The 20,476-nt window shown below is 41.5% G+C and overlaps 1 protein-coding gene across 2 annotated transcripts in view; it reads right to left on the bottom strand.

The window, feature by feature from the left end:
* The window catches only part of RIN3 (Ras and Rab interactor 3), a 95,820-nt gene that overhangs the window by 33,692 nt on the left and 41,652 nt on the right, over positions 1-20,476 (bottom strand). For both annotated transcript variants that reach the window (XM_060756547.2, XM_060756540.2), the window contains exons 4-6: positions 13,352-13,424; positions 12,748-12,839; positions 1,226-2,857 (exon numbers count right to left, since the gene is read on the bottom strand). In XM_060756547.2, the coding sequence (XP_060612530.2) occupies positions 1,226-2,857; positions 12,748-12,839; positions 13,352-13,424 (1,797 nt within the window). The remainder of the gene's footprint in view (positions 1-1,225; positions 2,858-12,747; positions 12,840-13,351; positions 13,425-20,476) is intronic.

The raw sequence follows: 20,476 nt of genomic DNA, 5'->3' as shown, positions 1-20,476 counted from the left end.
CATTAAAATGGAGTTAAATGATAAATAACATTAAAAAAGAATTGAAAACATGCAGTTAAAATGATAAAAAGCAATTAAAATAACTGTAGGAAAACCAGATTTTTCTTTAGATACCTTTTCTTTTAAAACTTTAGACGCAGTAGATGTCAAATACAGAAATCATATACCATATATACGCAAGTATAAGCCGAACTGAATATAAGCCAAGGCACTTAATTTTACCACAAAAAACCTGGGAAAACGTATTGATATGAATGTAAGCCAAGGGTGGGAAATGCAGCAGCTACTGGTACATTTCAAAATAAAAATAGATACCAATAAAATTACATTAATTGAGGTCTCAGTAGATTAAATGTTTTTGAATATTTACATAAAACCATATTTAAGGTAAGACTGTCCAACTCTGATTAAACCATTATTCTAACCTCCTTCAATGTAAACATGCTTATGTATCCTTCCAATGTTAACAGCGGGTAAAATAATAAATGTAATAATAACAGTCATAATAGAATAAAATAATAACTGTAATAATAATTGAGTAAAATAATAAATGTAATAGTAACAATAATAAAGAAAAATAATAAATGTGATAAAAATAATAGAATAAAATAATGTATGTAATAATAATAATAAATAAAGTAAAATAATAAATGTAATAATATTAGAGTAAAATAATAAATGTAATAATAACAATAATTAATAGAGAAAATAATAAATGTGATAAAAACAATAATAATAGAATAAAATAATGTAAATGTAATAATAATAAATAGAATAAAATAATAAATAATCTTGACTTGAGTATAAGCTGAGGGGGGCTTTTTCAGCCTAAAAAGGGGGCTGAAAACCTCAGCTAATACTCAAGGAGATATGGTGTATCTCCATTCGCCTAATGATTTCTTAAATTGCTCCCTTCTCTCAATTACCTTTTTAATACCATAACACAAACACAGAGCTGCCTCTATCTTTAGTGTCAGATTTCTGAGTCTTGAAACAGTAGATAATTTTTATTTCCATATTCTATTACAACTGTTTTGTCCATTTGCCTTTTACTGCCAGTAAAGGGACAAGGCACTGGCAATATTGTTTGCTTTAGGTGCCAAAATAATCTGATTGCACTATGATACCATAGTGTTTGACTTCAAGATAGAAAAGCCACTCATTTATTGCTCTACATCAAATATCTTGGAACATCTGGAAAAAAAATGAGGATAGCATCACTTACCTAGTTGTTCATCTGTGTGAACGGTCTGGTCCATAAAAGTTTTGAGTTCCATGCTTTGGATTAAATAGCTCTTCAGCTGCGTCATCATCAAGCGAATCTCTTGGAGCATCTCTGTGCTGGAGCTCTGCTTGGCCATCATCTCCAGACTGTACACTTTATAGTCCTGCACCAAGTTGCCAAAGTACGAGTCCTTATCTTGAGCCAACTCCACAATCTTCTTCTGGAGCTTTCTGTCAGCAGACAGGAAAGCCGTGAAGACATTACTCAGGCTGACCATGGACAGACGATGCCTTGCTTTGCCTAAAATCATGGACCGGGTCTTCTTCACAGAAGGGCTGCTCACCGACTCCGTCTCATCCTCAGTGCTACTGGTGGAATAGGAGTCAAGCTCAGAAGTGGTTGTTGGAAGGCCAGTATTGCCTACTGGACAATGCAGTGAGTCATGAGAACCTCCACAATCTGATGTGCTGGCAAGTTTATGGGTTGCTTTTGATTCCCTTTTTATGTCAGAGCAAGTTTTTTCTCCTGTCTGTGAGCTTTCATCAGGATTGAACACTTCCAGGTCTTCAGTGTTCATGTGCTTTGAATATCCAGAGCTGGCAGATGACGGATATCGGGAAAGCCTCTTTTTTCTTGGAGGTGGAACAGGAGGCCCTGTGGGTTTCTCTGTGGGCTTCCTTTGCAACTCAGTTGGCTTCTTGGCCTTATTTCCAAGTTTCATCTCCAAAGCTGCTGAGGAGGTCTTCTCCATCTTCTCTTCCAATACCTGTGTTCCTTCCATGGCTTGGATATCTTTGGCACAGCTGTCATTCTCTATGGACTTCTTTTGCGACTCAATTGGCTTCTTAGCCTTATTTCCAGGTTTCAGTTCCAAAACTGCTGAGGAGGTCTTCTCCATCTTCTCTTCCAACACTTGTGTTTCTTCCATGGCTTGAGTATCTTTGATACAGCTGTCATTCCTACCATTCTGCTTTGCTACTTGTTCACCTCCTGGTTTTGGGACTGACCCTGATTTGTCAAAACAGCTTTTCCCTGACGGTCTTTCAGTTGAGCATCTTCTTGGTGGAACTGAAGGGGGTAAGCATTTCTTGGGAATGGCAGATGAAGAGGAGTCACCAGGAAAGAAGGATTGTTGCCCATCCTTCTCTTTAAAAGCTTCAGTTTTCATCTCCTTTTTGTTCTTCCCCAGATCCTGCAGGTGGTCCTCTTCAGACGTGGTCATGGAAGGCCTGTCAGGCTGCTTCAGAACATGTAGAGGTGGTGGTGGTGGTGGAGGAGGAGGAGGAGGTGGAGGAGGAGGAGGAGGAGGAGGAGGCCGGCGGCTTGGCGTCTTCTTTTGTGGACTTGTCACAGTATTTCTAGTAAAAGGAGAACTCTCCCTGCCGCTCTCTGGGGGAGGAACGTTCAGGGGAAACCAATGGCTTCTCTCTTCTATAAAAATAGGATTTACAAACCACAACCTGTCATTTCCTATTGACAACTCAATTTCACATGAACAATTGTTTGCGCTGCTTGCAAAACACTGGTTGGTGTTTTTAACTTTTTTTTCTTGGGCTGTGGCGAAAGCAGGACTTCTCACAGAATGGGGAAATCTTCTGCCTTGCCTTTGATTTAAAGAGGAGTCCCAGAAACCTGTCCAAAAATACATATATGGTTAAAGAAATGACAAAGGGTTAGAAAAGAAAAGGCTCTCACGCCTTACTTCCAGATAAAAAAGAACTGCAGAATATTTTTTGTAAATCTGCATATTATTCTGTACTGCAATGAACTACACAACATTGTTTTAGAACTGAAAACATCTTGTATAATCTTTGTATGAAATTCACAATAAATATTTTCATTCAAATAAGGGTTTATAGGTGCTGGAATAATCTGCTCAAGGCAGTATGAAAATTGACAACTCCCTTTGATTGAGAAAAGACAGGCATTTTAAAATAATTCTGCCAATATTTAGTTGAACTCAATTGTTGCCAACACTGTGAAGCACCCTGAGTCCCCTTCGGGGTACAAATAACCCAAATAAATAAATAATAAATAGTTGATTCTGCCAGTATTTAGTATTTACAGTACTTGATTCCATTTTGTTTAGCTACCACATATTAAACTGTATACAATTAGACTGTTTTGTCGAAGGTTTTCATGGCCAGAATCACTGGGTTGCTGTGAGTTTCCATGGCCATGTCCCAGAAGCATTCTCTCCTGACATTTCATCCACATTTGTGGTAGGCATCCTCAGAAGTTGTGAGGTCTGTTGGAAACTAAGCAAGTAAGGTTGGTATATCTGTGGAATGTCCTCTTGCCAGTAACAGTGCAACAAGAGAATACAGAATGGTACAATGACAATTGGAATGGCCTCGGACTATGATATCGGATTGCGTGATTTTAAATAAGTGGTTTTCATGTTTGATATGTTTTTAGTAATTGTTTTAATATATATGTTTTTTTTATGTATGTGAGCTGCTGAACTTGTTGATTGAAAGGTCACAGGTTCGAATCCGGTGAGCGGCGTGAGCTCCTGCTGACACAACTAGACTTAACGTCAGGGGAAAACCTTTACCTTTACCTTTACCTTTATGTTCATGTGGCATTGAACTGCTGCCTATTTATGTAAGCTGCTCTGAGTCGTAAGGGGTGAGAAAACAGGGTATAAATATGGTAAATTAATATATTGCCCTTCCCAGAAGGCTCAGGAAAGAGCAAACTGCAGTAGCCTCCCTCCTAGCTTATGTATGCTTCTATATCAATAACCTTTGGCATCTTGACCATACTTTGATATTGTGTGACATCTTGTGTGCTTCTTTTCATCTGTGAAATGTTGAAAGGCATGATAGTGTTGGCCTGGGAGTCGGGGTACTGAATTTCTACTGAACCATGGAGCCAATAATTCTTTCTTTCTTTTCTCCAAAAGTGCCCTACTCTGATTTCAGCGGAGGAAAGGTAAGATGTATCTTAATTAATTAATTAATAATGTGGCTTTATAGCACATATGTATACACATATGGAAGGCCATCATACTCAGACAACGAGGGATCACCTATTTATTTATTTATTTATTTATTTGATGCACTTATTGACCGCCATTCTCAGCCCTTACGGGCGACTCATGGCGGTGTACAGTACACATAAAAGACAGTTACAAAGGCCAGTGTCAACAACATATAACTATACAACAAACATAGACTACATAAAAATCCGCTTCGTCTCTTAGTAGAATCATAGCCAGTCTCATCTTCCTTGTACCATTCCAGTTCTCATTACCGTAATGTTGTTGCTTAGCACTTAATTAAATGCCCTCTCGAACAGCCAGGTCTTAAGGCTTTTTCGAAAGGACATGAGGGAGGGCGCCTGTCTGATGTATGCCGGGAGAGTGTTCCACAGCCGGGGGGCCACCACCGAGAAGGCCCTCTCCCTCGTCCCCGCCAGCCGTGCCTGTGATGCAGGCGGGATCGAGAGAAGGGCCTCCCCAGACGATCTCAAGGTCCTCGTGGGCTCGTAGGCCAAGATGCGGTCAGAAAGGTATTTTGGGCCGGAACCGTTTAGGGCTTTGTAGGCCAAAACCAGCACCTTGAATTGGGTCCGGTAGCAAATCGGCAGCCAGTGGAGCTGGGACAACAAGGGCGTTGTGTGCTCCCTGCCACCCGCTCCAGTTAGTAACATGGCTGCCGCGCGCTGGACCAGCTGAAGCTTCCGGGCCGTCTTCAAGGGCAGCCCCACGTAGAGAGCGTTGCAGTAATCCAGGCGGGATGTGACAAGAGCGTGTACCACCGTGGCCAAGTCAGACTTCCCGAGATACGGGCGCAGCTGGCGCACGAGCCTAAGCTGTGCAAATGCTCCCCTGGTCACCGCTGAAACCTGGGGGTCCAGGCTCAACGATGAATCCAAGGTCACACCCAAGCTGCGAACCTGCGCCTTCAAGGGGAGTGCGACCCCGTCCAGCACAGGCTGTAACCCTATATCCCGTTCGGCCTTGCGACTGACCAGGAGTACCTCTGTCTTGTCTGGATTTAGTTTCAGTTTGTTCGCCCTCATCCAGACCGTTACAGCGGCCAGGCACCGGTTCAGGACCTCGACAGCCTCCTTAGTAGCAGGTGGGAAGGAGTGACAGAGTTGGACATCATCTGCATACAGATGACACCGCACCCCGAAACTCCGGATGATCTCACCCAGCGGCTTCATGTAGATATTAAACAGCATGGGGGACAGTATGGAACCCTGTGGCACCCCACAAGTCAAAGGTTGTGGTGTGGAACAGGAGTCCCCCAATAACACCTTCTGGGTGCAACCCTCCAGAAATGACCGGAGCCACTGCAAAGCAATGCCCCCAAGACCCATTTCTGCAAGGCGCCCCAGAAGGATACTGTGGTCGACGGTATCGAAGGCCGCTGAGAGGTCCAGGAGCACCAACAGGGACACACTCCCCCTGTCTAGCTCCCGGCGCAGATCATCCACTAAGGCGACCAAGACCGTCTCGGTACCATGCCCCGGTCTGAAACCAGACTGTGCCGGATCCAGATAATCAGTGTCTCTCAAGAATACCTGGAGTTGTGAGGCCACCACGCTTTCCATGACTTTGCCCAAGAAGGGGAGATTGGAAACAGGCCGAAAGTTGTCCAATTTAGTGGGGTCCAGTGATGGCTTCTTCAACAGCGGCTTTATAATAGCCTGTTTTAGGCTCGCTGGAATCTTGCCTTCCCGGAGGGAGGCATTCACCACCACTGTTACCCACTCAGCCAATCCCCCTCTGGCCTCTCTCAGAAGCCAGGATGGGCAGGGGTCTAGGATGGACGTGGTGGGCCTCATTCCTCCAAGTATCTTGTCCACATCCTCGGGTTTCACAAACTGAAAAGAATCCAACAAAATAGGACAAGCAGGTGCTCTCATTACATCCACAGATTCTGCATCTAACGTGGCGTCCAGCCCAGAACGGATCAAGGCGACTTTGTCTGCGAAGAACCGAGCAAATGCTTCACAGCGCGCGACCGAATTGTCAGGGCTCCCACCTGCAGAGGCGGGAGTTAAAAGACCTCTGACAATCCGAAACAACTCCGCCGGACGGTTCTTTGCAGACGCAATAGTGGCCGCAAAGAAAGTTTTCTTTGCGGTCTTTATTGCCGCGGCATATGCCCTAAGAAAGGACACAAACCGTGCTCGGTTTGACTCGCTCGGTTCCGAACGCCACACGCTCTCTAGTTCCCTCTTCCTTCGCTTCATAGCTGCCAGCTCCTCAGTAAACCAAGGGGCTGGTTTAGCTCGGCTACTTGAGAGGGGACGTTCCGGAGCAATCATGTCAATGGCCCTGGTCATCTCCCCATTCCAGAGAGCTACCAAGGCTTCGACATGGTCACCTACCGAGGTGGCGGGAAAATCCCCAAGAGCCGTCAGGAAGCCATTCGGATCCATCAGTCTCCTGGGGCGGACCATCTTAATGGGTCCTCCACCTTTGCTGAGGTTAGGGGGCGCAGTGAGTCTAAATCTGATCAGGAAGTGGTCGGTCCATGGCAATGGAGAGATGGACAACTCCTCCACACCGCCACCCTGTTCCCATCCCTGGCAGAAAACCAAATCCAATGTGTGTCCAGCACAGTGGGTGGGGCCAGATATTTGTTGGGACAGCCCCATGGTTGCCATGGCAGACATGAAGTCCTGAGCCGCGCCTGTGAGGGAAGTCTCGGCATGGACGTTGAAGTCTCCCAGCACAAGAAGCCGTTGAGACTTCAACGCCAGGCTCGAGACCACCCCCGCTAGCTCAGGTAGGGAGACTGTAGTGCAGCGAGGTGGACGGTACACTACCAGAATCCCTATACTGTCCCGGTCACCCACCCTCAGGTAGACGCTTTCGAAATTTGCGGTCTGCGGGATGGGGCACCTGGTCAGATGGATGGAATCCCTATAGACCACTGCGACCCCGCCTCCCCGCCCTCCGGATCTCGGTTGGTGCTGCACGGAGAAACCTGGAGGACAAAGCTGGGTCAGATTTACTCCTCCAGCTTCATCCAACCAGGTCTCCGTGATGCACGCCAGATCTGCCCGTTCGTCCAGGATTAGGTCCTGGATCCAGGTCGTTTTTCCGTTGACAGATCTGGCGTTCAACAACACCACCTTCAGTCCGGAGGGTCCGCTCACCTGGTTACACCAATTTACCTTAGGAGACCGATTTGGAATTTTGATTATGGGTAAGTGGTCCGAATAAGGCCGAATTTGAGGTCTCCTTTTCCCGCATCTCCTCCTTCCCACCACGACCTCTATGGGGGCCCCTCGGCTAGTGGAACACCTCCCCTCCTCCATGCCGCCATTCCTGGCTAGGGTCTTAATCACAATTTCACCAGCTGTTTGGGATGTTGGCGTTTTATTTTGCCAATTATGCTGGCCTTCTTCATCCCCACTCCCCCCCTCATTGTTTCCCACAGGCTCCAGCCCGCTACCTCCCCTGCCCCTTCCACCAGATAATAGTAACAGAGATAGTAAGCATAGGAGGGTGGAGGACCACATGGATGGAAATGAGCACTTCAGTAGATGATGGATACAGGAGGCAAGCGTTTAGCCGCGAAATAGGATGGTCCCTGGATACTGGAGTCTTAAAGTGCAAAGTGCAAAGTAAATTCCGCGGCTACAAGGTAGTTCTTAAGGTGCAAGGTTTTAAAGTGCAACAAGATATTAAAGTGCAACAGCCTCAACAGAAAAATATTTGGCCCTCTATACTACTAAAGTGCGGCAGGAGGAATTGGGGAGGGGTAAGGTGCAACAGTTGGTAAAGTGCAAACAGTTGGCTACGGAACAGGCGCCACTAAGCGCTATATTATGTTCTTATTATCACATTAGCAGCAGAGGTAGGACGGACTATACCGTGCAAGTTCGCAAAATGTACACAATGGTCAGGAGACTGGCAGTTAGTAAAGTGCTATGATTCAGATGTAAATAACAGACGTTTGATGTAATTTAGCGGATAGACCTCCGGAGGTGGTCAACACGGTGGCGGTCGGCTCAGATGGTCTATATTCAATTAAATTACACAGCAATGAAACCGTCGGTCTACACAAAATACAACCGTCGGTCTACACCAGAGCGGCTCGCCTCACAAGATCTATACAAGTCAATCTGCACAAAATTGGTCAGCACAATGGTCTGCAATGATCTACACAGTAGGCTACCCAGCAGCACAGTGAATGTTGGAAAGAGAGAGAGGGTGTATTACGTAAGTAATACACATGCTTCACCTGAGAATTGAATTGTCCTGTGTTAAGCGTATCACAAAATGTATCAATTAAACACCTGCCCTTAACCCCCTTTTGCAAGACATTACAGAAAACAAGGAGGGGGAAACAGCACATTTTCCAAAGGAGAAAATATTGTGCCCTTGAGTGCACATGAAAAAATAATATTAAAGGCATTATCTTCAATAGGTTTTGCTTCTCTTCAAAAGAACTCTAGGCTACTCAAGAAGCAAGTATTTTAAATGTTGATAATCAAATGTCTCTAAAGATTGAATCTACTCTGCATCCCACTTTAGAAGATTGGTTCTCGTTTTTGTATTCGTTCCCCCTTAAAAACAAATGCCAATAAGTCTTATCTACTTTTTTAAAAAAAACATTAGGATATTAACTGTAACAACTTTTGCTTTTAACAGAGTTAGAAGAGGCAGTATGTTATTCTTTGTAACCCTGAAGTTAGGAAATATAAGTGAAACTTCATTGTTATATTTAGAATTAATATGTGAAATATTGGTTACCACATAGTAAAGGTAAAGGTTTCTCCTTTATATTAAGTCTAGTCATGTCCGACTCTGGGGAGTAGTGCCCATTTCCATTTCTAAGCCGAAGAGCCGGCGTTGTCCGTTGACACCTCCAAGATCATGAGGCCAGCATGACTGCATGGAGCGCCATTACCTTTTCGCAGAAGCAGTACCTACTGATCTACTCACATTTGCATGTTTTCAAACTGCTAGATTGGCAGACGCTGGGCTCATCCTGCTGTTGTGCTTATCTCCATTTCTAAGCTGAAGAGCCGGCATTATCCGTAGACACCTCCAAGGTCTAGTGGTTAGCATGAATGCTTGGAGCACCGTTACCTTCCTGCAGAAGCAGTACCTACTTATCTATTTACATTTGCATGTTTTTGAACTGCTAGGTTGGTGGAAGCTGGGTCTAACAGGGGGAGCTCACCTCCTCCCCGGATTCGAACCACCAACCTTTCAATCTGCAAGTTCAGCAGCTCAGCAGTTTAACTTGCTGCACCACCAGGGGGCCTGGTTAACACATGGTGCAAATTATCATTTTCTCCTAGTTGATGTTTCATTTGTGTGTTTATTTATTTTAGATGCCACTTTTCCACTAACAGTAACATTTAAGATAGCTAAAAATAAAACAAATACAGCTAAACCCACCCCCTCAAACCCACCCCCTCAAACCTTCATTGAAAGCAATACATTAAGTAATGTCTCATAGCACTTCTGCACAAGGATAAATAAAAGCTAAATGCAATCTTAGTTGCATCCTCAAGCCAAGATCCTGATGTTATATAACCAACCAACAAATGGTGTTTTAATAAAAGAAAAAGATTGCAGGGGGATGTGTAAACACGCCTTGTCTCTAGGGATGTGTGCATAAGCTTTGGAACTGTCACGACAAAACGGGGAATTCCTCCAGAAGGAAGTGGAAATTGACAACAAACAGGCAGTGCAGATTATGAAATCTTTCCTTTTGGAAAAGGAAACTTGAGTAGACTACCTGCCACTGCCTGCCCTTAGAGCTGATAAGGCTATGCAACGTCAAACATCATGCAAGCTGTTCTTTATATCTTTTAAAAGAAAGCTTAGAAAGGCAGTGTTGCTCAGGGGTAGACCACACACACACATAAACTACAAACAGAAAACCCCAAATCTAATCCTTGGCACTCCAGCTAATATTGGGAAAAAGACTTATCCAAATGTAGTCTCTCTCTGCTCTTTTATTTTGCCCATTTATTTCAATAATATAATTTTCAAAAGAGTGTTAACTGAAAGTACAGAAATAATCTCTTGTCAGTATGTATGTGTTTGTATGTGAGGAAATGTGTGTATGAGGCCAGCACAAGAGAACCATGGATGTCAATACTTGCGGCAAAAGGATGAGCTCAAAATGTATCTGCAAGATGGTAAATGAATTCTCATTCTTAAAAAAAGCTTTCTTGCAAGAATATTTTCAATAATCTCAAACAAGAGGTAAACAGTGTTATAAGTTGTCTTTTCATGTATGTTCAAATATTTTTGGGGAAAAGGCTGACATATTTTGAATCCTTAAACATTTGATTTGTTTCTAAATATCTATTTTAGAAAGTTAAATCACTTTAACGTTCTGTAACTACTGGAGGTTTTGTGTCTGTGACAAAGCATTTCTTTGTTGGCTAGGGTTTGAACCAGGAGCCATGTTTTCAGACACCAGCTGCTAATATCTATGTGCAAATAGTAAGACTACCATTCCCATTATCTCAATTGGATCTAAAAACGTGATTTCTTGATTAAACAGTGCAAGATATGCAATAGTTATGGCAGCAACTCCCCCTAAACACCCCAGCACAAAATATCCACACCCCAGGATTATTAAACTAGATTAGAGATACAAATATATAAAACTGAGGTTTAAATGTTTAAAATGATAGCCGTCCCCCTTCCTCTTAAAGTTAAAGGTGCCCCTACCTTGCTCGGTAAAGTGATAACAGTATCTTCACTCATTAATTTCTGTAGTCCTTTTAGCTCATTAGATCCTATAAATCCCATTAAAGAGAGATTTATTTTGAACACGAAAACTGATTCAAGCCGTTTTTCTCCCATCCACTCAGATATATGGTCAATGAGGGGGTTGATTGTAACCCGCCTCCTTCCACTGAATATATTTACTTTAGGGCTCTAAGGAGTCCAAAAGGACATTTGAAAAGATAAAACAAATTACCGGGCAATTGCTCTAGGCTTATTAACTTCTGATAATCTTGGATGTCTGCTTTAAAAATCATCGGCCTCTGACACTATGAGAATCTCATTATGATTTAAGTTTATTTGACACAAAATATAAATAGAAAATGATAGACTTTCCAGAAAAGTTCCTATAGTTTACTAAAACATTTGTTGTCTAGTACATATAAACAAGAAGGACAATTATACCTAAATATGTGTCATGGTTACAAAAGAAAGAAAAATGAGAAAAAGCTCCTGTTCTGAGCAAACTGACAGGAGAAAATGTCTGTGTTAGAAGAGAAAATACAGAACATAAAAGGTTTTGAGATAGCTAAAAGTTAAAAGAAGTTTATCAGGATGTACAAGATCTATTAATGCTTGTAAAAGTGTTAATAATAGAGCTAAGGATTTTTTTACATTGTTAATTATATTTATTTTACAGGAGAATTAAAGAAGTGCTGTAGGCATTTTAAACAAGCCTTTCTAGAAATGGGTGCAAGCAAATTAACAATTTTTGTTTAAAGTTCAACAGGAATTTAGAAGTGGCCACTGCCCAAAGAAGACACCGTTCATGATGAAATTGCAATTGCCATAATTGGGAGTTACAGTATTAATTTAATAAGTAAATAAGGTGCACATGTTGTTTATACTTGGTAGTTTTCACAGAACCAAAGTAGGAAGAAGTGCATTAAAAAGCATGTTGGGGATGATGGCATTGGTTATCCACAATCTGGTGTCAATGATCATTGACAATATATGTTTGTTTCAGAGAGTCAGAGCAGCCAGTCTCAGATTTCTGAAATGAACAAAATAATTTGAAACATTGGGTTACCGAATGTGTTTGTTTGTTTCAAAGAGAATAAATGATTAATGATACAGGGAGAAAGAAAGTTACTGTGGAAAGCATTAAAAGGTTTAAAGATGACAGGACAAGGTTGAAAACTGGAGTTTGGATTGCACACTCACACATGTTCAATCTAATGTTGAAAGAATTCCTACAGTTAAATGAAGGTTTTATATTTGAAAGGTTTATATTAAAAGTGGATGTTGGGAGGACAGACAGATAAAAAGTTTTGGTTTATGGTTTAAGTTGATGGCTCATGAGAGGTCGGGGGAGAACATGATAATAACTGTGATAGTAGATGAGACATTTTTTTGATACTTTAATTTGCATTACACACTCACACATGCAAAGTCAAAAGTAATGTTACATGCTTGAAAACTTGATAATGAAGAATAAAGTTTTGCTAGAGAAATACAATGATAATAAACAAATAAGGAAATGGTTGGAGAAAACATGGTTTTGGATTTGTTCAGAAAAAGAAAGAGAAGCAGAAAAACAACAGGTTGTGAGGCTTGATGTTTAAAAGAGCCCCGGGGACAGGGTAAAATTAAAGAAAGATAGGGATTTTTAGTGTTTTAGGCAATATTTAAGGGCCGCTGCTTCATTTTGAATCTCTAAAGCAACTTGCATGTTCTGAAGGCAACAGGGCATGTATTTATGCTTGAAGAAAGGAAGACTAACTCACCACAAAGTATTCTTTCAGTAAGAAGTGGAGTTGCTACAGATCAGATTTATGTTACCAACGTAACTTACCTATCCCAAGGCTAGAGATGGTTTCTAAGTCTGTAGAGCTATTGGCTTCCAATATTGCTTGTGGTAATCTCAATGTGAAGGGAAGCAAATCTCTAGGGAAGTTGGGAACAGGATGAAGAGAAGAAGCAGAAGCACAAACAGTTGAATGTGGTTTGGCAGATAAGAGGTGGTTTTATATATTTTTCTCTTTTGCTTTAAATGCAGCTCTTAGGAGACATGCTTTTTTATTATAAGCAGTCTAGAGAACACATGAGATAGGCATGTGGAACAGATAGATACTCATCTGCTGACTAGCAGATGAGTATCCATCTACTCCACATGCCTATCTCATCTCAATAAAATGCATACATACAATCCTACTGGAGAGGCCCCAGCATTAGGCAAAGCATTCTCATCAGAGAGCAAATGCTGAAGAATTGGGAATCTTTCCCTGAAGAGAAGGCTTTCCCTGAAGAGACTGCATAAACCAGTGGTTCCCAACCTTTGGTCCTCCAGGTGTTTTGGACTTCAGCTCCCACAATTCTGCTGGAGATGGGCAGCATTCCATCAATAGCATCCTTGATGCCATTACAAGACCAACAGGCAGCATATACATTCAACTTACCTACTGACACAGTAGAATGCAACTAGTCTGAAAATGTCTTCAAACACAAGGAGAGATCCTTCCAGGTACAGAACTGATGAAAAGCAAGAAAAGAATTCAGAGGTTATTCTCACTAAATGAGAATGATGGATATATTCATTCTGGAATGGTAATTTAAAGGTTACTGATGGTTACTGATGTTTGCCCAACTCGTTTTCAAGAGGTACAGGCATAATATAGTGAACAAAGCCTTTCAAAAAGATCTATGCAATTACTTCCCCCTTTTCATCTATGTAGACAGAATCTTTTTAGTGCCATCAGTATTGGGAAAATAGTGAAGGGGGACTGGAATAATACACATTTTGGTGCTGCTGGGTTGCACCAGCGTATCAGCAGTAAACAATGCAATAAATGTTAACATGGGAAAGGACAGGATGCTATTTTAAGCAATCCTGCTGTAGCCATGCGTGCCTGTCTACAATACGCAAGGTTGACAGCAGCTGCCTCCCAAATCCCTTACTGGGCATGAATGAATGGCAAAACAAAGGCCAGATAAAACTGCTTCATCTATTACCCCCAACATGTTTTGTTTAACAAAGATGAGGATAGTGCTGTAATTTGGTCATGGCAATAGAAATGCTAAGAAAAGTGGGACTGGTGAAAGAAAAAAATCATTCCTGGGAACATTTGGGGGAGAAAACATTCAGCTGTTCTCCAAAGATTCAACTTTTTTTTTTGTTCACATATGCGAGGCTTATCTGACCTGGTTGTTTCACTTCACATGTGCAAATTGTTAGTTTTGAATAAAACATTTGCTGAAACAAGTTCAAGTTCTCCTCTTTTTTGTGGTATAAGAACTAATCCCCATTCTTTCCATATTATATCCACTTTTGGCATCATTTTTTTTGTTAAACATGTAATGTTCACGAACATGTCTCCTTTGTTATCTGAAATATATTTGTACTTTTTTTTAAAAAAAAGGGACAAAGGTAAACAATTGTTGCACATTTTTAAAGTTAGGGAGTGGAAACTCAGCTTTTTAAAGCATGCTTTAGTATTCACAACACTGGAACATATTTTGCATTTCCCAGACCCAGAATGCAAATGTAAAACCTACGCTGGCTAGAATGTATATTTGACTTAAAAATAATTGCCTTCCACTTCCTAACTTACAGTAACAACATTCACAGATGGGCACAAAAGTGCAAAGGGAGCTGGAAAGTATTTTCAGTTTCGAATAGGAAAATGTTCTTCATAGCTGATTATGAGCTTGGGTAATCTGGATGTGCCAGAAAGGGTGATTTAGTGACTTGTTATTGTGCATGCACAGCAAGGGCAGCAGAGTGGCAATCTCTCATAGGAAGGAGTGCTGCTAATCAACTTAAAATCAATTAATCAACTTAATTATTAATAGTTATTTATTATTACCATAGTTGTGTCCATGTCCTTTTGACTGGCCTGGTATGGTGAATGGTATGGCCAATCAAAGTAGAAGGCTTTTCATTTTTGAAGGCCCATTGGACTTTGCTTTGATGAGTTATTAAATAGGGGAACCCTTCCTTTCAGAGTATACAGCCCTCACTAAAGCAGATGGGTTACCAAAGTGAATTTATCACATAGGCCAGAGTCTACTCATAGGCCTGAGTCACCTAAGGGCTGAGAAGGATGGTATACAAATATAGTAAATAAATGTTTGGTGTCTTACACAAGTTGTCCTATGGAAGCCATTGAAGTATTCTGTCCAATGTACAACAACCACATTCAATGTTGCTAAACTGAGGTTGCTCATGTGATGGCATTGTATGTGCAGAGGGATGTGTGCTTGAGATGGCACATGAAATGCACATTTCATTGTACATTAGATTGCCTATCTGAGTATGCATTTAGTTGTCCAACACTGCCATTCAACATAAGAGCTGCATACTATAACCATAACCAACATATAGCTCCATGGGTAGAGATTTACACTAATCATCTTAATGCAGAATATTGGCCACTCTTTAACAGTCCAGGAGGAGACTTAAGATTACTCCTTACAACCCCATGAAAACAAACATGCCTCCCAAGTACTAGAGAACACGATTCCCATTTGATTCTTTAACTAGTATCCTGTATACAAGTATCCTCCATCTTTACTCATACAAAAATAGAGTTTATTACCTATTACTCTGTAAACTATTGTATTAAAGAGAGCCACCATGTTGTAGGGGTCCAAGCATTGGACAAGGAAGCTGGAGACCAAGATTCATGTCTTCACTCAGCCATGGAAACCTACTGGGTGACCTTGGGCATGTCACATTCATTCAGCCTCAAGTGAAAACAAAGGCAAATGCCCATCTGAACAAATCTTGTTAAGCGGATCCCATGATAGGGTTGCCTTGGAGTTGTCATAAATCTGAAATGACTTGAAGGCACACAACAACAATCAGAAAAAATCACAGCTGTGAATTCTGATAAAATAACTGGCTCTCTACCAACTGGTTCAGTGCTATAGCATTCGAACTGTTGCTTCCACATCCATGTGAACTCATCTTGGAATGCCCCTCCATAGGAACAAATTGTTTTAACATAGGGGCCCTCTCAGTTGTAGCACATTTTAAGTTCTTAAACAAAGCTCAAAAGCATTTGCAGTAGGCAGAAATTACAACACAACAGTAAAGAATTTTTTCTAATTAAAAAAATCAATCCTTTTCCCTGTCTCGTTTTTTTTCTGATTCAAATCCCTTGTGATTTGGAGTTATTTTTCTCTATATGGCACTCAGTTATTTGCCCAAACAAGAAATGGTAGCTTTAGTGGGTGCAACCTAAAATCTCGACTTCCTGGGCAGATGGGAGATGTATTTATTTTGTAACAAAAGCACTGCATAAATAAATATGTTTAAAACTGGTAAAATAGAGGGAGCATAAACAACTAAATAGTTTTAGACCAAAAACGGGCAACAGTGACTGCATTGTCTGTAGCTTTAAACAGTTCTTCCTCTGGGCATGAGGCAGGGCATTGTGGGCAAGCATACAGATGCAAAGCTGTTTGTTCTGCTCAGCAGCCATACAAAGTGGAGGATTCTTCTAGGTAGTGCCATTTTGCCAGGTTGACCTTTGATGTGCGAACTCCACTCCTGAGTCTGTTCAGGGACTTCCAAGTTGCCCATTCTTGGTTTGCCCCTAAAGGAAGACCCTCCAGGTTTTAGGTGTGTGAAAGCCACCCACTGTAGACTTAAATCAAGGAAAAGTTTCATGAGAACCGCCACTCTTCTAAATGTTCCTCCAGCAACAGCAAGATGGGAGATGTTCAGGAAAAAACATTTGAGGAAAGGTTGAAGGAGAGGGCTTGTTGAGTTTGGTGTAGATAAAACTTCAGGGTGATGTGATTGCACGCTTCAAATATCTAAAAGTCTGTCACAGGGAGGAAGAGACAGGCCTGTTACTAGCTGCCCCAGAGAGTAGTACTGTAGGATGGGACTGAAATGTCAGCCTCGCAGTATCGCCTAGGTGGGACACAAAGCTAGGATGTGCCCTGAAACTGAGCAGGAAGAGAGGCAAGAAACAATAACTTTGATCAAAGAAACTACCAAGCACCATATTGCTTTCAGTCCAATCTACTAACAGCACTGGTTGAAATAGAGTATATTTTAGGCAGCAATATTTTACAGAACTTCAGAATTAAGTAGACAATGCTTTCCCTTCTCAATGTGATGAGGTGACAAAGTGTGATGAGAAATATATAATATATACATGGTAATTCTCATCTATGTGACCCACACAGAATTAGATAGATTGTTTGTTAGATTAGATAGGGTGGTCCTGGACACATGATATTGCAATGATAGTATTTCTACCATAGCACAAATGGCAGTTCAGCAAATGATACAGGTCACAGGTGGGTTGTCAGCAATTGTCAAAAAAGAGTTAATCAGGCAAATTAGAACAGATTAGTTAAATTTGTAATTATTATTTTAAGCGGCTGAGGCGGAAAAGGAAAGGGCCTGAGGCTTTTAGGAATGGTGGGAGTTGAAGTCCAAAACACCTGGAGGGCCCACATTTGCCCATGCCTGCAATAGTATCATGTCATGTGATTTGAAGTAACAAGGCAGGATAGAGGGGTACCAAGGAAGTAATGCTACCCCTCTATTCTGCCTTGGTCAGACCACACCTGGAATACTGTGTCCAATTCTGGGCACTGCAATTTAAGGGAGATGTTGAGAAGCTGGAATGTGTCCAGAAGAGGGTGACTAAAATGATCAAGGGTCTGGAGAACAAGTCTTATGTGGAGCGGCTTAAAAAGCTGTGCAAGTTTAGCCTGCCAAAGAGAAGGCTGAGAGGAGACATGATGGCCATGTATAAATATGTGAGAGGAATAGGGAGGAGGGAACAAGATTGTTTTCTGCTGTCTTGCAGACTAGGAGGTGGCTTCAAACTACAAGAAAGGAGATTCCACCTGAACATTAGGAAGAACTTCCGAACTGTTAGAGCTGTTCAGCAGTGGAACCCTCTGCCCTGGAGTGTGGAAGAGACTACTTATTTGGAGGCTTTTAAACAGAGGCTGGATGGCCATCTGTCGGGAGCGCTTTGAATACAATTTTCCTGCTTCTTGGCAGGGGGTTGGCCTGGATGGCCCACAAGGTCTCTTCCAACTCAATGATTCTACAGGAGGGTAGATTTCAACTGAGTATTATAAGAAATTTCTTGACAGTAAGATCGGTTTTTCAATGGCTCCAAATGGCCAGAGAAGTGGAGAGGTCTCCTTTTCTGGACATATTCACAAAGAGCTGTACAAACAGCTACTTGCTAGGTGTGCTTTACCTGGAGATCCTGCACTAAGCAAGGATTGAACCCAATGGCCCTTCAAACTCTAAAATCCGATCCTAACCTTATCAAATTCAGCACAGAACCAGAGTACATCTTTGTTCTTTCCTGGCTTCTCCAAGTCTTCCAGGTGTATTGAACAACACCTCTTGTGATCTCCAGCCTGTATTGGTCACAATTCATGGGAGGATAATGAGAGACCAAGTTAGGTAAGATTGGGCAGTCATCTCAGAAGAATGGCATTACTTTTACTTTCCTCATTAATATTGTGCATCCAGATATGCACCACAAAACAATGTAAGGAGTTTTGTTCCAAAGAAAACAGAACAGAAAAAAGGAAATTGTGCTCATTTGCCAGAGGCAGGCTTGTTCAGGAAGTTCTCCCTTAAACGAAGAGATTAAACTTTAAGACGGAAATTCTTTATACCTGCAGGCTGTCTGAATAACTGCTTTGAATTGTGCTTCAAATTAACCATGGCAGGGTTGCTATGAATAATGGCATTTGCAGAGAAGTATGGAAAACCCCTACTCTACCTTGATTTAGAAGTTAACTCTTCTCAGAATGCAGAAATAAGCAGCCCAGAAAATTAAAATTGTCCCCTGCGCCCACACGACAGCATAATTTATATTTTGTAGGCGTGGGTTCATCATTTTCTCCCACTTTCAAACCTCTAGTTCCTTCTCTCTTGAATGTGAAATAACTCACAAAATTTGATTATAGATACACAGAACCTTGCAAACAAATTTAGCATCTATTATTAAGGGGTTTAATCATGCAAACAAATTCTACATCAAAGTCTTGAAATGGGCTTAAAATATTATTTAAAAGGTTGGAGCGACATGTGTTCAAGCACCGACATTGCAAAGAAAGGCATCTTCTGAAGTGTCCTTGATTTCCTGTTACGAAATCGTCCAGAAACCAAACTGCCATGTGGCTTTGACTGTATCCCAAATAATGTGTTCCAACATTTCACAGATTAAAACCAGGATACCTCTGGCCAAGCAGCATTGGGGAGTGGTCAAAATGATAAAAGTTCTTAATGCGGAAGAGCACAAAATAGGAGAGGCTGAAGCAATGTCACTTACTACCTTATCCTAAAGACCAGGCATAGTGTCCAGCTTTGCCTGGCTTCCAGGGAGGAAAGAGAGTGCAGCAGGGTGAATCTCTTGCCCCACATGCAGCTCCCTCTAGCAATGCTTTCCTTCTGTCAGAAGTGATTGGATTGTATCTTCCTGCATGACAAGGAGTTGGGCTGGATGGGCGTTGTGGTCTCTTCCAACTCTATGATTCTAAGTGGAATGATAGAGGTTTAATTGAAACTGTCCCTGAAAAATCTGCTGGATGTGAGACTGAAAGCAATGAGTGACCTTCTTGTTTGTGACCTTCTTGTTTGTGATTATATTGATTTTAGCAGTAACATGTGGAAGTGGTCCCATCTAGAAAGTCCCAAAACATGCCTGTCTACTTCCCGGGTCCCTTTGTACTCTGGTTTCTTGAACCTTCTTTGAAAGAGATGAGTTCCACAACACATCAGCTGTACACCATGGGTTGAAACACATTCCTCCAGCATGCAAAAAATGTTATTTTCCACCAAGCAATGTCTGCTTCATCTTTAAAATCATTACTGGCTGTCAATTTTGCAGTGACTCCAAACCATGTGGACATAAAATCTTGCTTTTGTGTATTCCTCCATTTCCAACCCCATATGATGACCTCAAGGACTGCACTGAATTGCTTACCAAGGTCATCTTGCTGTGCTAGAGGAACCTTGTAAGGTGGACTAGACTGAGAAAATATGACTGGCCCAATAGTGACTAAACACACATTGACCTTTATGGGTTAGAAGTGTTTGGAGGACAGTAATTCATAGGGTTGCAGGAAATCCAAATCAGCTTGTTGGCAAATAATATAAAAACAAATGCTAGACCATGTTCAATCTACACATCCCACAAGACAAAATTTTGATTCCAATGTCATGGTTGGAGCCTGCGCATTATGAGGAATATTGTTCTTTAAATATATTTTTCAGTTTTAAAAACATATGCCTGATTAAATAATATTACTGTCCTTTCATTATTTACATGAGCAGATAGTCCTAGAATAGTCCCAGCGCTCTGGAAATTTAAAATGGATGTTTGTTAGAGAACACCAAGGTCATCTGAAAAAAATAATAGTTTGATTAAACTAAATCTAATGTCCTTTATGCTTGTTCCATAGACAGAATACTCTGAAAATAGTAACTTTTTAAAACAACTTAAATAAGAAGTCTGCTACATTGCTCTGTCATATAGGCATAAAAGTTCATTCCTCCAAGAAAACTATACAAGAAAGAGCAATGACCA

Source organism: Anolis sagrei, chromosome 1, assembly GCF_037176765.1.
Source record: "Anolis sagrei isolate rAnoSag1 chromosome 1, rAnoSag1.mat, whole genome shotgun sequence".
NCBI lineage: Eukaryota > Metazoa > Chordata > Lepidosauria > Squamata > Dactyloidae > Anolis > Anolis sagrei.
The sequence above is the reverse complement of the archived record's forward strand: the minus strand, read 5'-3'. Positions and strand labels throughout refer to the sequence as shown.